We start from the raw sequence: 25,877 nt of genomic DNA, 5'->3' as shown, positions 1-25,877 counted from the left end.
GGGGAAAACAGACTTAATATTGCTCAGTTTCCCTATAGTATGGTTCGGGAAATCTTTTTCTAATATAGAGGCTAAATTTTAACATCAGATTAATACTAGAAGGCTAATGAGGTTGTTGTCAAGATTTATTAAGGATCTGTATGTTTGAGGCAATAAAATACTTTTATGTAGAATAATATTTTGCTCATACTTCATAATAAAACTCTTTTTCACTACCCCTTTCATCTCTGAAGCAATCAGCTCTTCATAGTCTCTAGAATACCTCTTTTTCACCACCCTTTTATTTTGATTAAATTTAAGTCTGTTTTCATTGATAACATTGTAATGCTCAGTTAAGGAAGGTATGGCAACAGTAAAAAAAAAACCCACAGATTTTAGGGTCGAATTTATATAGGGAGATTCTAAGGGATCATTTTACTTTTAAGAAACATTGACTGCCCGACTGGTGTGGCTCAGTGGTTGAGCATCGACCTATGAACCAGGCAGTCATGGTTCAATTCCTGGTCAGGGCAAATGCCCAGGTTGTGGGCTCGATCCCCAGGAGTGGGTGTTCAGGAGGCTGCTCTCTCATCGATGTTTCTATCCCTCTGTCATCCCCTCTGAATCAATACTATATATATATATATATATATATATATATATTTTTTTTTTTTTTTTTTCCTGCAAAAAGCTTTATCTCATTTGGTCCAGTGCATGGGAGAGGGCTCCAGGGTGGTTAAAAGAATGGCTAGTAGTTTTGGGAAGAGGCTCAGGTAAAAGCCAGAGACACCAGGAGGATGCAGGGCGGTCTCTCAGAGGCTCTAGTCCTGCTTGAGGGTGAGCCTTTCGAAGAGATACTCGCCCAGCCCAGCCTGGGGGGTGGCCAGCCTGCGGATGTTAGTTAGGTGGATATTAGTTAGGTGGTCGCCCATCTTCTTGATCAGTTTCACCTCCTCATCCAGGAAGTGGTTCTCCAGGAAGTTGCAGAGATGAGGGTCTGCACGGGTAGAACCCAGGGCATGCAGCTCCAGAAGGGCCTGGTTCAGGTTCTTCTCTAAGGCCAGGGTGGCTTCCATGGCATCCTGAGTTTTGCCCCAGTCATCTTGGGAAGGTTTCTGCACCTCCTGGAAGAGAATGCGGCCGCCATACTTGTTTTGCAACTTTAAGAGATGCTCAGCACCGTGACGCTTTTTCTCCGCCAACTCGCGGAAGAAGTGGGCCCACGCCCTCCAGAGCCACATCTTCACGGTAGAAATAGTAACCCAGAGAGAGGTAGGTGTAGGAGGCCGGAGGATGCAGGCTGGCCAGGCGGGTAACCGCAGCCTCCACCTCGGTGGAATAATTCTGACGAATTTGGGAGCTCATGGTTGTTAAGCTAAGGAGTTAAGGTAGAAAAAGAAAACCGTGTGTTGGCTGGTCCCGGAAGTGGTTCTGAAGGTGATGACTGGATGAGACGCAGGAGAGTAGCCGGAGGCTGGAAGAAGAAGGGGTCTGTTTTGTCCAAACACAGTTGAAGCAAGAGACAGATCCGGGACCTTTGAGTGCACTGCCAATAAAATTAAGTTTTTAAAAAAGAAATGGTAAGACAACTATGGTCAGTTAGGGACTCCGTGTGTAAGCTAGTTTGCTACCAAATAGGTTTTTACTATGTTAAGGACTCTTTACTGAATATTGTGGAAGACACAAAATGATTCCCTCTTCATCCATTTTGTTTCAAATTGCTGTGGTACTTAATTCCAAAGTGTAGGTTTTTTAAAAAAAATATTTTTATTAATTTCAGAGAGGAAGAGAGAGATAGAACCATTAATGATGAGAGAGAATAATTGATCGATTGCCTCCTGCAGGCCCTGCACTGGGGATGGAGCCTGCAACCTGGGCATATGCCCTGACAGGGAATCGAACCGTGACCTCCTGGTCCCCATAGTTTGATGCTCAACCACTGAGCCATGCCAGTTAGGTATTGCTTCAAATTTTTGATGACTGAGACCACCTTTCAAAACACATCAAAATACCACAACAAACCCCTTTCCTGGCCTTTTAAAACTTGGCTTTAATTTCTTTTTATATTTTTTTCTTCTCCTTTTATGGTTCTCTAGGTAGAGGGATGTAGTATATTACAATATAAAGAGCCTGTAATCTGGAGTCAAAGGGAACAGTTCACATTTTAGTCTTGCCTGTATTATGATTTTAATTAATATCTTTGAGCCTTAGTTCCTCAGCTGCAAAACAGGCTTAGATTTTACCATGAAGGTGTTCTAAGTTCCAAATGAATTTCTGTTAATGACTCCTGTGAACTGTTTTGAAGAATCCATGTTATTTGGATGCTTTTTGTTGTAGAATGGTATATTTTTGAGAGCAGGGATAGTTTAGCTGGTTTAGAACTTTGTATTTAACACAATACCTTGGATATGGTGAGTACTCATTTATTAGAATTAAATTGAAATACCAACAATAGAATTTATATAAATAAAGGAGACTAAACTGAGGGCCAAGAATTTGATGCCCTTGGTTGGATCATTGTAGCTGGTATTGATGAGTTTAAGGACAGCTTTGCCTGTGACATTTTATGCAAAATTTGTAAGTACTTTTCTCTGAGCAGAAACCAGCAATTTTTCAAAAGAGTTGGTCTAAGAATTACCTATTTAGAGGAAACAAGAGGTGCATAGTAAATGTTAAAAGATTTGACAACTCTGAAATGGAAAATTTCTATAAAAATGAGTGTGAGTATGGAAATTTGAAATGGATAGTTACCAGAGGGCTTTTTTTTTTTTTTTTTAAACACCACTGTTTAAAAGCATTTAGTGTATAAAAATGCTTTAACATTTTATCAGTGAAAATTTTGACATTAAGAAGGGAAAGAGTATTGGGAGAGAAGTGAGTTATGAGTCAGAATGTTTGGAGTTGGAATTCACTTAAGGTGGGTGACCATGGGACATTTATTTATTTAGTGTCTTATTACTATTTCAGGTCTCTTCCCTGCAAAAGGGGAATAATAATAGACTATTGTGGGGATTACATATAGAGTATTTAGCACAATTTAAGCGTTTACTATGTGATAGGTATTTAACAAATACAGGGTGAGGCAAAAGTAGGCTTACAGCTGTGAGTATGGGAAACAGTTTATTCTTGCATTATTGTATTATTTTCTATGAATAACTGTAAATCTACATTTGCCTCACCCTGTATATCTATTCTGCAGTTGACCTAAAGGCCTCATAATACCTTTTATTTTTAATAGTTTTTAATATGTAAGTGAATCTACTGATCTATTAGTAAAAAGCTTTATGTTTTCTTGTAATGGTAATGGGTTTGCAGTGATCTTAGCACATGTTGAGTTCATTTTTCTGACTAATAGTTTGCTTGTGAAAATAATAGTTATTGACCTTAGAACTAAAGGACAATTTTGGGGTGGATATTTGAATGTTTAAAAGTAATTTTAAATCATGGTTACCATTGTACCCCTTTCAGTGATAAGCAAGAAATGTAATGGTACTTCTCCAGGTGGTAAGTTTTAAGAAGACTAAAAAGATAATTCCAATATTTTCTAGTTTATCTGTCAGTTGTTTGTGACACAGTACATTAAAATTAAAATTGGAGAGTATTGTAATTAATGACTAAAGTTTTGGTGGGAGTATGGGACTGGATTTTATGATTAGGTGAGTGATGAATAGAAATTTCTAGAAAGCCTAAATGAAACACACAAAGGAAAGACCATACCATATTTCTAGACTTTCTGCCTAGATCAGAGAATGCACATTGGAACTGGAAAATAAGAGTTTTAATGGCTGAAGTCGGACCTTTCACACCAACACATGCGCATCTTTCTCAGTGTAGGTTTGTGGATCAGAGTCTTTTGCCTCTCTGCTGCTTCTGTCTTTGTAACTTGTAGTTACAAAGTTCTTCATTGTCCTTATCACAATTTGAATAATTAGTGCCTATCCTGTTAGAATGTGTGTTCCCTGAGAATAGGATCATCGCAGCACCTGGCACAGTCCTTGACACTTAATTTTAAGTATTCTTAAATATATTTTGGATGAATGATGAAACTCCTGAAACAGGAAAATTAACTATGTGGTGAAAGAAGAGAAGGAGGGTTTGGAGCAGAGAGACCAATTAGGAGGTTATGTTACTATTTCTGAGTAAAAAATTTTTTCTTTGATTTAATTATAACAATAGCTTGCCCCCCCCCCCCCCCCAAGACATATCTATTGCTGAAACAAGGAACATTGGGTAGTAAAAAAACATGAACCTTGAGTCAGAAAGACTTGGGTTATTTTAATTTAACCATCTCAGAAGTTGTTTCCTTATAAAATAGGAGAAATGTCTTAGTGTTATGAACAAGTGAAATTGAATATGTAAAACGGAAAAGGGCTCGTATTTAATTCATAGAGTCATTTACTCTCCCATTTCTCATGCATAGAAATGTGAAAAGAATACTCTAGTGGGAATAAGTAATCAATATTATAGTGCTGGTTTTACTAGATCCTGCCTATAGAAAATTTGGCAAATCATTTCATTTCTCTGAACTTAAGATTCTTTTTCTTTAAAGTGAGGGTTTTTGACCACAATATAATTTGGAGTTATCCTTTAGACCAGAGGTGGGGAACATCTGCCACGGCCTTCACAATCATTTGGTCTGGCCCTGCCAAGGCATTAGGGGTGAGTTAATTGTTTGACCAAATACAGCAGGCTAATTTTTAAGTTGATAATTTTGTATGGCCCACAAATGATGTTATAAATATCCCAATGGCCCTTGGCAGGGAAAAGGTTCCCACCCTCCAGACAAACCCAGAATATTGCAGGTGTGGCTCTGCTGTATTCAGGATCTCAAAGATACGTTAGATAGGTTCTTCTGAATTCAAATATCACCAGAATTTTTAATTTATCTTTATGGTGTTGAATTGAAATATCATTTTTGTTTGTCTTCTCTAGGCTATAACATTTGTAAGATTAAAATCAGGTCCTGTTTATCTTTGTACTTCCAGCACATACCTACTTACATTCATCTACTACACTGCCTATATTCAGTAACTCAGTAGTTGGTTGAATTCAACTGAATATGGATGTACCTAATACAGATTTTTTCTTACTGACATTAGTGTGGCTGCATGAAACAAGGAGAACCATTCTATGCCTTATATTTCTCCATCCCCCGTTTAACCTGATGTTATATTTATTGATTTTAGAGAAAGATGGAGAGGGAAAGGGAGAGAGAGAAATATCAGTCAGTTGCTCCCTAAAGCGCCCCTACTGGACATAGGGATGTGGCCTGACTGAGAACCGAGCCAGCAACCTTTTTGGTGTATGGTACGACTCTTCAATCTACTGAGCCACCTGACCAGGGTTCCAATTCTTTTTAACGGCATATGTGGAAAGATTATCTGAAAAAAAGTTGTGAATATTTGGATAATTTTAAAGAGCAGACTTTCCCAACAAAAAAATAAATTTGCATATTATTTTAAGAGGAAACTACTATCTAGTTTGCTTAAGAATCTCAGACTCTTGAGCTTATAGAAAGGATTTTGAGAAATGCAGTTCAGCCCGGCCAGCGTGGCTCAGTGGTTGAGCATCGATCTATGAACCAGGAGGTCACAGTTCGATTTCCAGTCAGGGCATATGCCTGTGTTGTGGGCTCAATCCCCAGGGTGGGGCGTGCAGGAGGCAACTGGTCAATGATTCTCTTTCATCACTGATGTTTCTGTCTTTCCCTCTCCCTTCCTCTCCCTCTCCTTTCCTCTCTGAAATCAATAAAAATATTAAAAAAGTAAAAGAAGTGCAGTTCATTGTATCCTCACCAACAGCAATGAGGTGAGGAAGAGCACAGAGATTATGACTTGCCCAAGTCACAAACTTCTTGAGAAAGCCCAGTCCTGGCTTTAGATGTGTTGTCTTAGCTACTGTACTGTCTATATGACTGTTTTAACAACCTTGACTGGAAATCTAATTAAAATCATATAAATAAATGGCTATTTAAATTTTCAACCTTTCTCTTTTGCAAAGAATTCATATACATTTCTGAACCTTCATTTGTAATATTTATATATACATAGATTATTTAGCCCAGGTTCATTTTAAGACTTTAAAATATAGAAGTTAATTTTTGGGTTGTAGTTATTCAGTTTTACAAGGAATAGAAGCTCTTTATTGACATTTTATTTCTGTTAACACTTTTTGAAGTTCCTGACTTGCTTTTTGGTTTTCATTTATATTTTGAGTTTCTAGAAAGATGAAGTGTTTACCAATTTGAGAAAACACGTTTTAGAAGGGTATTAGTATTTCTCAGTAAATACATTTGCTAATTCATTTCTAAATTACAAAATTTTGCCATTTTTATAAATATTTGCTGCCGAAACCGGTTTGGCTCAGTGGATAGAGCGTCAGCCTGCAGACTGAAAGGTCCCAGGTTCGATTCCGGTCAAGGGCATGTACCTGGGTTGCGGGCACATCCCCAGTAGGAGATGTGCAGGAGGCAGCTGATCGATGTTTCTCTCTCATCGATGTTTCTAACTATCTCTCTCCCTTTCTCTCTGTAAAAAATCAATAAAATATATTTAAAAAAAAAATATTTGTTAAAGTACTGAGAGTGAATGAATCAGCAGTAGACTTTTTAGTGCTTTCAGTTCATGTTGGCAGTCATTCGAACATATCTTTTGAGGTATTGAGCACTAGTATAGTCATTTTTGTCAGAAACATTTTTATGATCTAACACTAACTTCAAACACTAAATATGTGATTGCTTCTGTATAAAATGGGTGGAAGTCCTCATAGCATATTTTTTTAAACATACCTTCTTGGCGTATATAGCCATTTTTCTGTAAACTTAAAGAAGGTAAAAGATAACTCCTTATATTGTAATTGTGTTGAAGTAAAATGTTTCTAGTATTACTTTTTTAAGATAGTTGCTTGCTGATCTCTTAAGCAAAGAAAGATGATGATTTTTCAATGGATGATGAAAAATGTGGGTGGAGTATCTTAAAGGGCAATAGACTAGAGATGAGAAACAAATTTAAAATGTGCACAGTGCATAGTGATGGTAGAAGAATGCCACCTACTTGCTTTCCATAGGCTATATTTCATCATTGTTACATTAAGTCCCTTTTGGCCAATTTAGTGAATGCTGCTGGGTCTTGGGGAAAAATCTTTTTTCTTTAGTCACAGAAATAATTGTGGGGACAGAGAATAGTCTTTTTTCTTGATTAGAAAAATCCATTTTATCTTTTTAAATTATAGTGATAATAGATTGTAATTATAGTAATAGTAATAATACCTTGGTTTTAGCTAATAATTTGTAGTGTGCCTCCAATTAATTTTGATGATTATCTCTTGTGACATATTTTACTTGCCTTAAAAATCATACTTCAAAAAAAAAGGTCATACTTAAATTTGTTACTAAAAACTATTTGAATATCTTTAGGTTTAGGAGTTTACTACAAATGAGATGTTTATATGTGACTCTTAGTACAGTTCAGATCATAAGAAAGCAGAATTCCTTCCATCTTAGGTGAGTAGGAAGGGCCTTGGGGAAAATTGACTTGTGTATATGTAACACATGTAATAAAATAGGCACTTCTCTTTACTTTTAAAAGAAATTGTTTTCTAGTTTAAAGACCTAAAAGCCTACAGCACCATAGTAATTTGGAAGGGAAAATGAGTTGGCCTTATAGAAATCTAACATGGTCTAAATTCCTGAATCCCATTTAAGACCAATTTCATGTTACTTTTGTTCTTGATAAATAAAAACTAAAATGACTGCCCCTTTGTCTCTGGGATGAATTTTTGGGGTTGGATTTTATGTTGAGATTGTTAGGCTCAGATCTGTTTTAGTTCTAAATGTGGGACAAGTTCTACCTCAGGGAGTGTTGCTTTATTTATTTAACTTTTTAATTGAATTTATTGGGGTGACATTGGTTAATAAAATTGTGTAGGTTTTAGGTGTACAGTTCTATAATACATCCTGGGACCCTTCAGTCCGCAGGCCGATGCTCTATCCACTGAGCCAAACCGGTTAGGGCTTGAATTAATTTTTTTTTTAAAATATATTTTATTGATTTTTTACAGAGAGGAAGGGAGAGAGATAGAGAGTTAGAAACATCGATGAGAGAGAAACATCGATCAGCTGCCTCCCGCACATCTCCCACTGGGGATGTGCCCGCAACCCAGGCACATGCCCTTGACCGGAATCGAACCCGGGACCCTTCAGTCCACAGGCTGACGCTCTATCCACTGAGCCAAACCGGTTTCGGCTGAATTAATTTTTTATGAAGCTAATTGACTTGTAGGAATTACAAGTCAATATATAATAAAAGGCTAATATGCAAATTGTCCCCTTGGGAGTTTGACCGACTAGGAGTTCCACTGCTCACTATGACCACTAGGGGGCGGCGTGGAATGAAGGAAAGCCCCGGCTGGCAGCTACCAGCCAGGGGAAAGAAGGCCCCGATCGGCCCTGATTGCTGGCCAGGCCTAGGGACCCTACTTGTGCATGAATTTCGTGCACCAGGCCTCTAGTGTATATATATAAAAGGCTAAGTGATTGGCTGGTAGGTATGACGCACACTGACCACCAGGGGGCAGATGCTTAACGCAGGAGCTGCCGAGCTGTGGTGACTTGGCAATGGTGGTTCTCGGATGATGCACCCTGGAACCAGAGAGGAGGGAGCCCAAGTCCTTGCGAGACCTTGCGATTCCACCTTTGGCCGTGGATTATGTTGTTGCTGGGGCACTGTTGGCCTCGAATCTGGTTTACTGCACACTTGCATTTGCGTTCCACACCCTGTATGACAGCAACTTTGCAGAGTGCCCTCTCGCACTCTGGGACCCCTCGGGGGATGTCAGAGAGCCGGTTTCGGCCCAATCCCTGCAGGCCAGACTGAGGGGCCCTACCTGCAGGAGGGACCCCGCTCACTCCGCAGATGCCCTTCGAGCTGCGATGCTACCCCAGGTGCGTGCAGCTGGGGAGGGACCATGGGAGGTTGTCTCCAGGGTGTGTCCGGTCTGTCTCGCCCAGTCCTGCCCCGCTGGCCACCTTCTAATAAATTTCCTTTCAGTGTGCATGAATCCATGCACTAGGCCACAGATTCTAGTATTTAATAGTTTATCTTGATAGTAAAACTATCTGCCCATATAAGTCAAATTGTATGCAAACAATACCTTGTTTGTGTGTGCCATAGATGTACCAAAGCAAAGAAACAACTGGTGTGTGCATACCAGATGAAACTTGAGTGACAGTTATTTTGAAGTATATTATTGGCTCTATTTAATTATTTCTTTAATCAGTAATTTACCCAAATTTATAAATGTAGCAAGTGAATTTGTTTGGCATTAGTGAGTGTTCTTATGTGACTTTGGGCAAGTCACATATTTTTGTGTCTCAATCTCTAATCTGTAAGATGAAGATACTAATAGTGCTTACCTTGTATGGTTATTGTAAGCATTAAATGAGTTAATACATGTTTCAGTACATGACAGTAACTCAAGCATTGAATGGTTTAAAACAGATATTTTGCTTATGAATCTTCTATCTGAGCAGGGTTTAGCCTGGTTAGGTCATTCCACTTGGTGTCAGCTTGGAGAAGCATAAAGGCTGGAGACTGCAGTTTACAGAAAACTCATTCAAGTACCTGTCATATATGTGGTGCCTGGGCTGAGAAGACTCAAATAGCTGGGCGCTAGAACAGCTGGAGCTCCCCTGTGTCTCTCTCTCTTTTGAAATTTATCTTTATAGTTGAAAGTATTACAACTATATTTCCCCCCATTTTCCCCCCATTGACTCCCTCCTCCTCACGCCTGCCCCCTCCTCAGGCCTTCACTGTACTATTGTCTATATCAGCGGTCGCCAACCAGTTGTCCGTGAGGTCCGAAAGGTTGGCGACCGCTGATTTATATCTATGGGTTATGCATATATGCATATAAATTCCTTGGTCTGTGTACTTTCTTCAAGGATCTCTTCTGCATGGTGTCTTCAGAGCAGTCAGATTTCTTTACAGGGTAGTTCAGCGCCCCCAAGTTGTGTGTTCCGAGAGAGAGCCAGGCTGAAGCTGTACTGCCTTTATGACTTAGCTGTAAGATGTCTGGTAGTATCATAACTTCTGCAGTAGTCTTTGACCTGCTTTGATTCAAGGGGAGATAATATAAATTCCCCCCAAATATAGACCCCCCCCATCTCTCTTTTTTTTAAATGTATTTTTATTGATTTCAGAGAGGGAGAGAGAGAAAGAAACATCAATGATGAGAGAGAATCATTGATTGGCTGCCTCCTGCATGCCCCACACTGGGGATTGAGCCCGCACCCAGGCAGGTACCCTTGACCGGAATCGAACCGTGACCTCCTGGTTCATAGGTAAACGCTGAATCACAGCCATGCCAGCCGCCCCCACCCCCCACAACTCTTGATGCCATGTTGTAAGAAGAGCATGTGGGAGGATGAATATTGCTGTAGCCATATTTCAGTCTGACAACACAGCACATAGAACAAAAGCAGGATATACAGGAAATTGTAAGCTGTTATGATAAAGAATGGGAAGTCAGATTTAAATAGTTTATTATTATTTGTGATATACATTTTGATGTAGTGAATTACATAATCCCTCTTTTTCCTTAAGAGGAAGTCAAAATGTAACAGGCAGGCAGTTTATAGTTTTCTTGAAGTGCCTGTTTTTTTTAATGATTCAGTTTTAGCTTTTAATCCCCCTGTCAATGCCTAGATTAAGGAGCATGGCACAAAACAATTGTTCATTCCAACAAATGAGGGTGGGGAATGGTATGGAAAACTCAAAGTGTTTTCACTCTTAAAGTTGTATAATGTCTGATACACAACTTCAGACTTTTCAAAAATATAAAATCCTCTTAAATGCTTTGCACTGTTTTGAATTTTAACGTTTAATAATTTTGATTATAAGTGTGGGAGAGACAGTAATCTTCTGAGTAGTGAGTGGCAAAATTTTTTTTTGATAGATGAAACATTGCCTGCTAGCTTACTCTGCTATATGATTAGATTAGCACTCCTGTGTGTGGTTTTGTTTACCTACAATTTGATAAATAATTTGAAAACTATACATAGTATATTTCTATCCAAAGCATGTTACCAATTACAAAGATAAGGTTTATAGCCCTGACCGGTTTGGCTCAGTGGATGGAGCGTCAGCCTACGGACTGAAGGGTCCTGGGTTCGATTCCGGTCAAGGGCATGTACCTTGGTTGCGGGCACATCCCCAGTGGGGAGTGTGCAGGAGGCAGCTGGTCGATGTTTCTCTCTCAACGATGTTTCTAACTCTCTATCCCTCTCCCTTCCTCTCTGTAAAAAATCAATAAAATATATTAAAAAAAAAAAAGATAAAGTTTATAATACTTGCTCTGACTCTGCTAAATATTCCTTAGACCAGTGGAATTACTGTCCCTTTTTTTCATACCACTTTTCTTCATTCTGTGTGGAAGACCATGTTCCAGTCTTAAAATATTAGACTTATAGAATATTTGTTTTAGAATAATTAAGATACAAATTAGGACTGAAGACTTCCTAATGATTATGTTTTTTATTGATTGAACAAAAATAAAACAGCCTGGTCCATTAGAGATTAGGGAGGTAGGTTCTTTGGTGGAACCTCGTTCTTTAACTTCCAGATCCTGAAGAAAAGTGGTTAGATGCCTTGCTCGTTCTGTTTTCCTACTACATTCCTTGTTTATGGTACATTTTATCCTTTCTGTCACTCTGTGTATAAGATAGCGCAGTTGTTTCTAACTTTTTGGTGTGAAAGTACTATCCATTTCATAATTAGTAACTTGACAATTTCGAGGTCTATGGTTGAGAAAGTAAACTAAAAACAATTTACAGACTTTGAGTAGTGGATGAAACTTTTTTTCCAAATGAATATTTATATGGAACCCAATACATAAAGACATATTAATATAGTATTTTATTAGTATTTATTTATTTAAATGTTTTTATTGATTTGAGGGAGAGAGGAAGGAAGGGTGGGAGGAGAAAGAGCGAAACAAGATGTGAGAGACATTAATTGACTGCCTCCTGCACTCCCTACTGGGCATTGAGCCGAACTTGGGGGGGCGGGGGGGGGGGCGATGTGCCCTGTAGGGGAATCTAGCCGTGACCTTTTGGTGCATGGGAGGATGCTCAACCAACGGAGCCACACTGGCCAGGGCAGTATTTATTTTTATAAGCTGAAAACATTTTTTATAAAATCAACCAAGAACAGTAAAGCTTTTAGAAGAATTTAAATTTGAAGTAGGGTTTGTTTTATCATTGTTTTCTTAATTCTGTTTTGGCTGCTTAAGTCATGAAAATGTGACTTGCAGATACGTACAGCTTGTCTTTCAGACTCCATTTATACTTTAGTTGTACTGGTGGAGAGCTATAAAAGAGTATTTCTAGTATAGACATTTTGTTTTGAAAGACACCATTACTTAATTATCTTAATTATCTTTACTTAATATCACAAATGCAAAAGTGACCAGCCCCTCAAACTTAAACAACAAAACTTAATATTGTTTCATGTTAGCTCTTTAATTTGGAACCAGCCACCTGGCTACTCCCCTAGGAGAGGAGAGCATGCAGCAAGTTAACTTGTGAGTCTTCTTGGAAAGTGTTTAATTGGGAAAAGCATAAAATATGTGACTGCAGACTAATTTTAAATGAATGGACATGTGGAAGCCTAAATTATGGTTGGGAAACACGAGTGCAGAGCTGCAACTTTACTAATCAAAGTCTTCATAGGAATTGGACATTATATTTTAATTTTTGTTTGTGACAAGAGTAAGTTATATTTGATTTCAAATTATGCACCCATATCCTCTTCAGGTCCCTGTTCTCAACTCATCTTTAAAGTTAGACATTTTAGTAGCTTAGAAATCATTTCAGAGCAGGGGGGAAAAGAGAAGGACCCAAAGTTGGCCAGAAAAATCCACAACACAAATGAATTTCCTCACAGATAGCTGAAAAGAAGACTGCAAATAAAGCTGTCCCTATCCATGTGACCTCAGGATGAATTTTAAATTCAACAATTAACCTAAGAATAAAATAAAAATATTCCAGGTCACAAACATACTCTTTCCATTCCAGAGACATTTAAGCTTTCCTCCCTATATACCAGGGGTAGGGAACCTTTTTTCTGCCAAGGGTCATTTGGATGTTTATAACATCATTCGAGGACCATACAAAATTATCAACTTAAGAAATTAGCCTGCTGTATTTTTGGCAGGGCTAGATCAATTGATTATAAGACCCTTGGGCCGGACATTCCCTACTCCTGATACATACTCTAGATCAGTGTTTCTCAAACATTTGCTCTTAAGGACTCTTTTGCTTTCTTAAATATTGAGTAATATGAATTCTATATCAGTAAAAAATGTTAAAAAAGTTACTGAAGAATACAGAGTTTTTGTTTTATTTTTTTTGTTAATCCTCACCCAAGGACATTTTTTCCATTGATTTTTAGAGAGAATGGAAAGAAAGGGTTGGGGGAGAGAGAAACATTGATGTGAGAGAGACACAGTGATTGATTGTCTCCTCCATGTGCCCCAAGTGGACCAGGGATCAAACCTGCAACCCTGGGACATGCTATTGACCGGGAATGGAATCCTCCACCCTTTGGTGCGGGGGCCAGTGCTCCATCCACTGAACCACACCAGCCAGAGCCTAAAGAGTATTTTTTAAAATGTAAAATAACTTTTCCAGTTAAAGAAATAGAAGTGACATTGTTTTATTTTTAATGTCTTTAATGTCTGGCTTAACAGCTAGTTCTCATCCGTGCCTCTTGAAATGAATTAGTTTGGTTGAACTTTGTGATGAAAATCTGGCCTCATACAGATATGTAGTGGAAAAGGAAGGAGTATTTTTTTAAAAATACATTTTTATTGATTTCAGAGAGGAAGGGAGAGAGAGATAGAAACATCAATGTGAGAGAGAATCATTGATTGGCTGCCTCCTGCACACTCCTACTGGGGATTGAGCCCACAACCCAGGCATGTGCCCCGACTGGGAATTGAACCCTGATCATGGTCGATGCACAACCACTGAGCCACACCGGCCAGGATAAGACTATTTTTGTAACTGAAGCATCATGGAAGAATATTTTTGCTAGTTCTTGGGGTGCATTTGTTGTTAGACACAAATCATTAAGCTTACTAAATAGGTTCAAATTCAGTTTAATTCTTAGGTGTGAGCAAATAAGGTTGAAATGGTATTAGTGAATGTTTTTCATTTTAGAAGAATGTGTGCTGAAATAATTGTGATTGAAGTATGTTTGCAACTTGCAGATGATTGAGAAAAACAAATTACATATAGCCAGTATCAGACTGAGATACATTTTTTTTGTGTCTGAAATTTTCTGTAATAAAAACTTGGGGTAGGGAAGCATACCCATTAATATAATACAGTTTTTATAATTTACTGGTACTACATTGCAAACTGCTATAGATAGCTTTTGATGGGTTTAGTCTGAAAATTTCCATTGACTGTTCTGTAATTGAAACTACTTCCATGTAGTTCTGTTGGGAAGATATTTTTTTTAAAAAGTGATTTGCTTTTAAAATGAAGGAGAAATTGTGTTACATTTCTTAAGATGTGAAATTTTAAGTACTTAAAATTACTCAATAACGTTTATTACTAATAGAATTTTTGGTAAATAAAACGGTTACTAACATGTCATACTTTGTTTAGTAAATAAAAAGTAAAGGGGATTGATGGGCATTTTCAATTGTTTTAGATTAGATTAAAAGACATTTTATTTGGACTTTGGGTAAAATCAGAGAAATTTGTTGCACCCAGTTTTCTCTCTTCTGCTTTTTTATTTAAAAGGGAAAATACAGCCTAATTTCCCAACTATTTGAGATGGAAAGAGGTAGGATGTGATGGCAGTTATATTCTTAGATTAATAAAGACACAAGGATGTCGGGTCATCTAGTGGTTTGCAAAATTGTAAAGATAATCTTTTGATTCTGATATACGTATAGCTGGAAACTATTTATTCCTCCATTTTGCTTAGAACTATGGGAGGGATGAAAAGTGGTGACCTGTGTGCATATGTATGTGTGTGTGTGTGTGTGTGTGTGTGTGTGTGTGTGTGTGTGTGTGTTTGGTTTGTTTTTTGTAGTGGATAGTATTGGGGAGTTCATGACTGTCAAAAGTTGCTTAAATTACCCCATGCATACCTGGTTTTGAGGTAGTAGCATTTTTTTTTTTTTTTTTGCACTTTGATTTGTACTTTATTGCCAACTATATAATCTCAAGGAAGTTATTTGTTACTTTCTAACGGAAAATACGGGTAGTATGCTTTGTATGGGGCAGAATATCAAATGGTAACCGTAATTAAATATTTATAAGATCATATTCATGTTAGTGAATTTCTAGGAATAACACAGCCTTTTTTCTTCTTTTGTAGCATAAGCAGTACTATAATGGATGTAGACAGCACAATTTCCAGTGGGCGTTCAACTCCAGCAATGATGAATGGACAAGGAAGCACTACTTCTTCAAGCAAAAATATTGCCTATAATTGTTGTTGGGACCAGTGCCAGGCTTGCTTCAACTCTAGTCCAGATCTGGCAGATCACATCCGTTCCATACATGTAGATGGTCAGCGAGGAGGGGTTTGTTTTGTCATTTCTTTTTTTTACTCCCTGTGTTCATTAGTTTTATTAATTTATAATTGATAGGCTTTTCCCCCTCCAAGTAATTTGGGATTGTTTTTATACAGGCTTTATTTTTTCAAAAATTTTTTTCTACCTTTTATTTGCAAATTTCCACTTGATGCAATCAAATTAAATAGAACATATGATGTTGTCTTTGATTTGCTCTTAGGTATATTAGACTTTCTAAAGTATAGTCGGAATATTATAAATGAATACAGTGTATTCCAAAGTTCTGATGTTTTCAGTTGAGGACATTTAGGAATTGACACTGTTTACGATTTCTGTTAGGGTGGTTCTGAATTATCCCTGATGCTGAAATTAACTGGAGAGACCATTGGTATCAGGATTAGTGTATACAATCCTATTAAATGAAAATCTGCATTTACTATTTGCAAATGAAAACTGATTATCTTTTCCCAGGTCTTATAAGAGCTGATTTAGATGAAAACTTCTGATTAGTCAGTACTGACTTACATTCTTTCAGGAATACATTTATACATTTTGTCAGTTCTTATAGTTTTTTTTTTTTTTTTAATATATATTGATTTCAGAGAGGAAGGATGAGGGAGAGAGAGATAGAAACATCCATGATGAGAGAGAATCATGGATCGGCTGCCTTCTGCAAGTTCCTCCCGGAGATCGAGCCCACAGTCCAGGCACGTACCCTTGACCTGAATTGAACCTGGAACCTTTCAGTTCGCCGGCCGATGCTCTATCCACTGAACCAAACCGGGTAGGGCAGTTCTGATAATTTTATTGGATAGTAAATAAAGAGCTGAGCTAATTAGGTTAGTCAAAGTGGAATGGAGCAAAATCTTTAAAATATTATGATATAATATAATATAATATTATTATATTATATTTCTATTTATACTATTTTCAGCTTTATCTAGGTTTGTCTTGAATAAGTACCATGTTTAGTACATTTTCTAGGAATTAATGTTACATTGTAAATACTGATAGTTTATTAGGCCACACATTTTCCATCACCCTGCCATCACTGTTGAGATATACTTATACTAAAATGGTTAAAATCATTAGGGTTTAAGTGAGTATGCAGCTGTTTCCAAGATTATATTGATACCTAGAGGCCCGATGCACAAAAATTTGTGCACTCAGGGTGGGGAGGGGGGAGCGGGGGGGGGGGGGTCAGCCCGGCCTGTGCCCGCTTGCAGTCTGGGAACCCTCCGGAGATAACGACCTGCTGGCTTAGGCCTGCTCCCGGGTGGCAGAGGGCAGGCCCAATCCCTAGGTGCAGCCACTGGTCGGGGTCAGAGCAGGGCCGATTGGGGAGTTGGGGCGCTGCCCCCTGTCATGCACAGAGCAGGGCGGATCGGGAGGTTGCGATGCCGCCCTCAGTCACGCTCAGGGTAGGGCCGGTTGGGGGGTTGGGGCACTGTCCCCTGTCACACTCAAGGCAGGGTTGATGGGGAGGTTGCAGTGCCATCCCCTGTCCCGCACAGAGCAGGGCCCATCAGGGGGGTTGGGCTCCGTACCCTGTCACGCACTGAGCAGGGTCCATCAGGGGGTTGGGGAGGTCCCCCCTGTCACGCACAGAACAGGGCCAATCAGGGGGTTGGGGCGCCACCACCCTCACACTCAGGGCAGGGCCGATGGGGAGGTTATGGCTCTACCCCGTCACACACAGAGCAGGGCCCGTGGTGGTGGTGGGGGGGTTGGGGCTCCGTACCCTGTCACACACAGAACAGGGCCGATCAGGGGGTTGGGGCGCCTTCCCCTGTCACGAACAGAGCAGGGCGGATAGGGAGGTTGTGGCCCCGCCTCCTGTCACACACAGAGCCGCAGGGCGATCAGGGGGTTTGGGCGCTGCCCCCTGTCACGCTGATCCCGGTGCCAGGAGGCTTCGTGGCTCCGTTGATCCTGGTGCTGGGAGGCATATTACCCTTTTACTATATAGTATAGAGGCCTGGTGCATGGGTGGGGGCTGGCTGGTTTGCCCTGAAGGGTGTCCTGGATCAGGGTGGGGGTCCCCACTGGGGTGCCTGGCCAGCCTGGGTGAGGGGATGATGGCTGTTTGCAGCTGGTCACACACCCTTCAGGGTGGGGGTCCCCACTGGGGTGCCTGGCCAGCCTGGGTGAGGGAATGATGGCTGTTTGCAGCTGGTAACATACCCTTCAGGGTGGGGGTCACCACTGGGGTGCCTGGCCGATCTGGGTGAGGGGCTGAGGGCTGTTTTCAGGCTGGTGGGTGACTGAAGCTCCCAACCACTCCTTTTTTTCTTTTTTTTTTAAATTCTGGGCCAGCTTTCGCTCTGACTTCAGCTCTGAGGCCTCTGCTGCTGAAAGCAGGTATCTGGTTTGTTTGTGTTCTATAATCGAAACACTGTATCAACTCCACCTCTGAGATCCTGGCTTGCTGAAAGCAGGTTTCTGGGGTTTTGTTTAGCTTCTATATTTGTAACTATGTTTCAAACTGCAAGCTCAGAGGCCAGCAAGGCAGGTGCGGAGGTTGGTTTCCTCTGTCACTGAAGCCAGCAAGTCTCATGTTAGTTTCAAGCTGCCTGGCTGCCGGCTGCCATCTTGGCTGACAGTTAATTTGCATATTGCCCTGATTAGCCAATGGGAAGGGTAGCAGACGTACGCTAATTACCATGTTTCTCTTTTATTAGATAGGATTAGATTCTATTGCTGATCTTTAATCAAAAAAAATATAATCATATAAGCACCCCTAACATATTTACCCGTGGTATTACATTTAAAAACTTCTTTTAAGAAGTATTTGCTGTTGTCACCATATGTTGTAATGTGTTAGCAGTCTTTTGAATACTCAAGCTTGATGAGTAAACATTTATCTTATTAGATTTAATATATATGGTGTCTGGGTAGATACCAGATGGTGTATGAATAAACTGTGTTCATCCTGTGGTTTTTCACTGGTTAGGCAACTTTGGTAACATGTTTCTCCCCACCATACCTGCCCCTCTCCAATCAGGTTTTTGGTGAGAATTTTCCTTTTTTTTAAAAAAAAATTTTTTTTTTTTATTAATATCAGGAAAGAAGGGGGAGAGAGAGAGAGAGAGAGAGAGAGAGAGAGAGAGAGAGAGAGAGAGAATCTTTGATTGGCTTCCTCTTGCAAGCCCTAAACTTGGGATTGAGCCCACAACCAGGGCATGTGCCCTGACCAGGAATCGAATCATGAACTGGTTCATAGGTCGACACTCAACCACTGAGTCATGCTGGCCGGGCTGAGAATTTTCTTAACCAAGTTGATTTCCTAGTCATTACTGAGTTGCCTTTTGCGAGACAGTGCTTGATGTCACTTGGTATATATCACTACAGTAGTCTTTTGAGCCATGGCATGATGTTTTTTAGTAACTTGACTTAGCAGCTATGTAAAGGATTCCGAGCTATGTAGAAGATCTCTGGGTTTCTCTTAGTAAATGTGGAAGAATTTCACATTTCTAAGTCTTGGATTTTACAAGTTGAGTTGGCACACAGCCTTATGAGAATGTTTTCAGCTCTTTACAGATTTGTAGAAAAAATATGACTTATAGATTGAATGTATCATGTAGTCACTGCAACTACATGCACCTTATTTATTTTTTAATATATATATTTTTATTAATTTCAGAAAGGGAGAGGGAGAGAGAGATAGAAACTCCTATGATGAGAGAGAATCATTGATTGGCTGCCTCCTGCATGCCCCCTCCTGGGGATTGAGCCCACAACCGGGACACGTGCCCTTAGTGGGAATCAAACCTGGGACCCTCCAGTCTGCAGGCTGATGCTTTATCCACTGAGCCAAACCAGCTAGGGATACATGTACCTTATTGATATTATAGAGCTAGACATGAAATCTTGTTAATTTCTATAATAAGTATAAATTTGTTGAAATGAAAACCCCTATGTCATTTCTTGAATCCTTACTCATAAAATTACTTTGTTACAAATAATGATCCTCTGGCTAATTTTAAGAGTAATCTTATTATATATATTATATAATATAACATAATATATATATGCATAAAATATATAAAACATCCTATCTAATAAAAGGCAAAAAGGGTAATTGACCGTACCTTCGCTGCGCTTCCCATTGGCTAATCAGGGTGATATGCAAATTAACCACCAACAAAGATGGCGGTTAATTTGCATACATAGGCGCCAAGCAATGGAGTGAAGCTGGCTGGCCCTGGGCAGGAGCAGCGAGCGAAGGCCGGCATGGCGAGCAAAGAGCAAAGAGGGAAGCCCGCTGCACCGGCCTCCGCCACGCCCCCGGGGCCCGCACGCGGCGAGCAGCGAGGAGCTAAGCCCCTCGCCTGCCGCGCCGGCCCCTCCTGGCGAAGAGCAAAGGCCTGGGTTCCGGGCACCGGAGGAAAACTGGTGCCAGCAGCCAGGGGAAGGGGCCCCCGAGGGGCCCCAGACTGCGAGAGGGCACAGGCCGGGCTGAGGGACCCACCCGAGTGCACACATTTTTGTGCACCGGGCCTCTAGTCCTATATAATAAAAGGCTAATATGCAAATCGACAGAATGGCAGAAGGACTGGTCCCTAGGAGGTGCACTGACCACCAGGGGGCAGACGCTCAATGCAGGAGCTGCCCCTGGTGGTCAGTGCGCTCCAACAGGGGAATCGCTGCTCAGCCAGAAGCCGGGTTCATGGCTGGCGAGCATAGTGGTGGTGGCGGGAACCTCTCCTGCATTTGCTGCAGCGCTAAGGATGTTTGACTGCTGGCTTAGGCCTGCTCCCCACGGGGAATGGGCCTAAGCTGTCAGACAGACATTCCCTAAGGGCTCCCAGAGTGCAAGAAGGCACAGGCCAGGCTGAGGGATCCCTCTCCCCGCCCCCCAGGTGCATGAATTTCATGCGCTGGGCCTCTAGCGCATATGTGTGTATGTGTGTGTGTGTGTGTGCGCGTGTGTGCGCGCGCGCGCTCGCACGCGCGCGTATATGTGTATAAATCCTTACCTGAGAATTTCTTTTTTCTTTTTTAGAGAGTGGAAGGGAGGGAGGGAAGGAGGAAGAGAGAGAGAGAGAGAGAGAGAGGGGGAGAGATATCAATTGGTTGCCTCTTGCATGAGCCCTGACCAGGGTCAGGGATGGGGATCTAACCTGCAACCGAGGTAGGTGCCCTTGACGGGAATCCAGCATGTGGATGCTCTAACCACAGAAAACTGGCCAGGGCAAGAAAAATGTTATTTTGACCACAGAAAGGAGATTTCATTAAAAAAAAAATATTTTTTTTTATTGATTTCAGTGAGGAAGAGAGAGAAAGGAACATTAGTGATGCTAGAGAAACATTGATTGGCTGCCTCCTGCACAACCTTCATCAGGAATCGTGTAGCCTGACCGGGAATCGAAAGGTCACCTTCTGATTCACAGGTCGCCGCTCAATCACTGAGTGATGCTGGTCTGGCAGGAATCCTCATTCTTGAAGGACGTTAATTGCTGAACTACATATGTATTGGAGAAATGTAGAAAATACATCTGAGTTTTTCTACAAACCAATCATTGGTGTATATACAGACTATGCTTTTAGAATGAAAGTGTGAATGAGAATTTGAAAACCTGGAAATCTTGATCTGGTTTTATGCTTAAAGATAGAGTAGCTGTTGCCCTAGCTGGTTTTGCTCAGTGGATAGAGTGCCACTCTACGGATTAAAGTGTCCCTGGTTCGATTCTGGTCAAGGACACATGCCCGGGTTGCGGGCTTGATCCCAGTAAGGGGCATGCAGAAGGCAGCTGGTCAATGTTTCTCTCATCATTGATGTTTCTATCTCTCCCTCTCCCTTCCTCTCTGAAATCAATAAAAATATATTTAAAAAAAAAATAGAGTAGCTGTTGGTTGGAACGTGTGTGTGTGTCTGTGTGTGTGTGTGTGTGTGTGTGTGTGTGTGTTTAAATGGCCTCTTTGAAATTTGGAACTTGAAAAAAAATTATTTTAAGTGTACACTTCAGTGGCATTAGTACATTTACATTGTTGAACAACTATAATCACTGTCCATCTCCAGAACCTTTCATTATCCAAAACTGAAGTTTGTACCAATTAAATAATAACTTCCTTGACTTCCCTTCCCCTAGCCCCTGGTAATTGCTGTTCTACTTTCTGCATATAGTAAGTGGAAAATAGCAGATTTTGATGACATAATTGTTTTTTTTTAATCTTTTAATTTCTTCTTTCTACCATGTGTATTATACTATCATAATGGAATAGAAGCAAATGAGGAAAAAATTGGTAACTCTAGAGGACTTTGTGCTTTTAATTATTGAAAGATAATTTTACTGGAGCAGTAGGTTAGTAAGATTTAAATATTATATTAAATCTTTTTTTTTTTTTTCCTCATCCCACTTTGATCTTCACTCTGGAAAAAAACAAAACCATGTAACAGCTTAAAAACTTCCTTTTTCCCCCTTTAAACAATGTTGCTGTGTCACTTGGACTTTATATTTACAGTCTGAAGCCAGATGGAGTTAAGTTTTCCTGACCTTTTCATGTATCAAAGTGGTTGGATACTTAACTCTATATTAAAAGTTATACTAACCATTGAAATAGCAAATTACAAATATACCGTTTTTTTAAAAAGTCAGGAAATGGTTTTTCTGCTATTTAAAAAATAAAAACAGGCACAAAATATTAATCTTTATTGTTAAATGTAATAGAATTATGTTCTTGTGTCCATACATTCATGTATGCCTGGATTTCCAAAACTAGACTGAGCTGTTTTACTAATCAAATTTCAAACCCCAGTGTTTTGATAGGTATGCAACTTCATCTTGTAGGATTTCAGTGGTCCAATAAGATCCATTAGTCTTCTGTTCTTTCTCTTTTAACTATTTCTTTAAATACAGTTGCTAGAAAGAAATATGTTCATGTTTCTTGATGCAGGAGTTATTTTACACCTTTTATTAAGTTTGCATTTGTATATGTTCTTTGGTGTGTTTGAGGGGAGAGGACCAGAGGGCTATTAGGAGTGGGGGGCCAGTAAGGTATTATTCAAAGACTTGAATGAGACCAGTTACCTTTATGTTATATAAAATGACATTTGTAGACTCAGGGTTACATCAGATTTCTGCTAGGAAGTGACATCAATTTTTGGTGGTCACTTTGCGTTTTTTTGTTTGTTTTGTTTTTATCCTCACCTGAGGATATGTTTTTAGTGATTTTTGGGGGGAGAGGGAAAGGAAGGGAGAGAGAAAGAGACATCCATGTGAAAGGGAAACATCGATCAGCTGCCCCCCAATTGGGGATGGAACCTGCAATTCATGTATGTGCCCTGACCAGGAATTGAACCGGAAACCTTTTGGTGTATGGGACGACACTCCAACCAGCTGAGCCACCCAGCCAGGGCTCACTTTGTGTTTTGATCACCAATCTGATATCTCCTGAATACAACATGAGATTTGTCATATCTTTTGCAATACATGAAAAATATTTTAGGTTTTTAAACATTTTTGTCCTCTGCTTTATTACATATCTTTAACAGAAAATTGAAAATGTTAATACATTTACTGTGGCTAAAATTAATGATACAAAATTATAGCTATCATTTTAGACAGATCTTGAAAGAGCAAAATTGTTTGAGACAAAATAGATATAAAAAAATATGCTTCTCTTTTGTATGTTCACATTTTGTAAAAGAAAGAATTTTTCCCTGAGAAATATTAGAACTTAATGGAACTCTAAAATCATCCATCTAACCCAGCTGTGGGCAAACTACGGCCCGCGGGCCGAATCCGGCCCGTTTGAAATGAATAAAACTAAAAAAAAGAAAAGACCGTACCCTTTTATGTAATGATGTTTACTTTGAATTTATATTAGTTCACAGAAACACTCCATCCATGCTTTTGTTCCGGCCCTCCGGTCCAGTTTAAGAACCCATTGTGGCCCTCGAGTCAAAAAGTTTGCCCACCCCTGATCTAACCCCTTCCTGATTTTATTTTTTACTATTTTATTTAAAGAAAATATATATTTAAAATACATTTTTATTAATTTTAGAGAGGAAGGGATAGAAACATCAATGATGAGAGCATCACTGATCGGCTGCCTTCTGCACACTCTTCTCCCCCCTTCCCCCCTGCCCTTCCCCAACTAGGGATGGAGCCTGCAATCCAGGCATGTGCCCTTGGCTGGAATCGAACCCGGGACCCTTCAGGCCGGATGCTGACTCTCTATCCACTGAGCCAAACCAGCTAGGGCTAAAAAATATTTTTATTGATTTCAGAGAGGAAGGGAGATGAGAGATAGATAGAAACATCAATGATGAAAGAGAATCATCGATCAGCTGCCTCCTACACACCCCTCACACTGGGGATTGAGCCTGCAACCCAGGCAATTGCCCTGACCAGAAATTGAACCGTGACTTCCTGGTTCATAGCTTGACACTCACCATGGAGAAGCACTGGCCGTGCATGTGTAGCTTTCTTTTTCATCCACAGTTGCAGAAAAATCTGGTGGCGGTTATTTTGAGAAGCTATCTCCAATGTCTAATACAAACATTTTTTCTGTTAACTGGTCTTTCTTAGAGAATATACATCATCTTACATTTTTACCGTGTTTTGGAGTTATCAAATGTGTGTTCATAGTGTTTTTGATGAAAAAGGAAATGAGACTTAGATAAGTGATTTCTCCCAAAATTACATAGCTGTGAAGTGTGAAAGCTTACTAGAATTTAGTCATTTACTTTTGTTCTTTCTGTTTCTGTTACATATAATACAACCCGATATACCATACATCCAATGTTCTAATTAATATGGCTAAATCTTAATTCATTTTAAGATAGGATAGAGGAACCTTAAGAGGTTTTATTTTTGAACTTTCTTTCATATTTGGGTTTAATTCCTATGGTGTTTGGTTTTTAGGATTTTTGCAATGAGAACGTTTCTAAAAATAAGGTATAAAAATATTTTTAACAAACTGGCATCAGAAAAGAACTGAGGTTTGAATAAAGATTCTTATGTCAGATTTTGGACTACCTGTTTTTATCCAAGGGATTTTCTAATATAAATTAGGAAAGGAAATTTAGCTTTTAAAAATTTTGTGGATCCTTGATGTGGATTTTTAGTGCCATTGTGTATATCAAGACTATCCTTATGCAAGTTTATTGCTTCCTTCTTCTTGCCCCCTAATTATTTTTCAAATATTTCACAAGTATTTCATTCAAATATTGGCAAACATAGTTAGCTTTGGTCTCTTTACATTTAATTTCATTTCCTAAAATATTCACTAGGTTAAAGGTTATGGTTTTTCTTTGAATTTGAAGGTGTTGCCCTAATACTGTTACTAGAAATTATTCCATCTCTAGACCATACCTACTCACAATTAAGGCTGTTATCTGATGGAATTACATTGCCTCCATACTTATGTGTATTCATAGGGGAAAAAATTAGAAGTTAGAGATTTGTGGTTTCTCTCAAATGTAGTGGTTGGTTAATATTAGGTTAGTGTTTGAATATTTTTTGGGGAAAAAGTTTTTTGAGAGTAATTCAGCACAGGGGTCACTTAAGAGTTGTATCAGCAGAATTCTTCACTGTTATAAAAGTTATTACATAAATTATATTAATTTTGTACCCAAATACTTGTTTTAAGGCATTTCTGATTTTCGGGTATGATTTATGAAAATTTTAAACTAAGCTTTGATTCCTGTTTGTAACCTGGATTAAAAATTTAAGACTTTAAGAGTCTAGTAAGTCTTCAGTCAGGAAATTGATAGATAGCATTGATTATCTTAGTGATTATCAAATATTACTGAATTAGTTTCCATAACATCATAGGTGTAGCTTCACATTTTTTCCCTTTTTTTCTGAATGCATTGAAAAGGTAGCTTTTAATTTTGGGAACTTTAGCAATCATTTTATAAATGTGTACTAGGTCAGAAATTTTAAGTATGAAGGAAGAAATGTTAATGACATATCTTCTTAAAAAGACTCACAAATCTTTTGTGGAATCAGGATATAACTTTCTGAATAGTCACATCAAACAGTGTTGCCTAGTTAGACCTATTTGATGTAAAATGGTTTTGGTTTTGAGTAAAAATTGATCTGTTATTTTAATGATTGCTTCCTTAATTCTGTGTGTTTTTTTCTGTTTATGTGTAGTACATTGTAGTCTTCAAAGTGTGGCTCTATTTATAATTGCTCTTACTTCAGAAAAGAGCAGAGCTTAAGAAATGGTACTTTGAAGGTGATGATTACAGTAGATTTGTATTTCTTTTTTTAAAATTAAAAAAAAATTGATTTCAGAGAGAGGAAGGGAGAGGGAGAGGGGGAGAGAGAGAGAGAGAAACATCAATGAGAGAG

General features: G+C 39.3%; 1 protein-coding gene and 1 pseudogene across 2 annotated transcripts in view; one reads left to right on the top strand and one right to left on the bottom strand.

Moving 5' to 3' along the window:
• The window catches only part of AEBP2 (AE binding protein 2), a 58,222-nt gene that overhangs the window by 3,975 nt on the left and 28,370 nt on the right, over positions 1-25,877 (top strand). The window contains exon 2 of the mRNA XM_081084242.1: positions 15,372-15,579. Within this exon, the coding sequence (XP_080940368.1) occupies positions 15,372-15,579 (208 nt within the window). The remainder of the gene's footprint in view (positions 1-15,371; positions 15,580-25,877) is intronic.
• Positions 801-1,344, bottom strand: LOC308512792 (ferritin light chain-like; annotated as a pseudogene). The gene has a single exon. The product of its transcript is annotated as a ferritin light chain-like (transcript).

This window comes from Myotis nattereri (assembly GCF_964212035.1).
Source record: "Myotis nattereri genome assembly, chromosome: 2".
NCBI classification, from domain to species: domain Eukaryota; kingdom Metazoa; phylum Chordata; class Mammalia; order Chiroptera; family Vespertilionidae; genus Myotis; species Myotis nattereri.
This window is presented reverse-complemented; position numbering and strand designations above follow the sequence as displayed.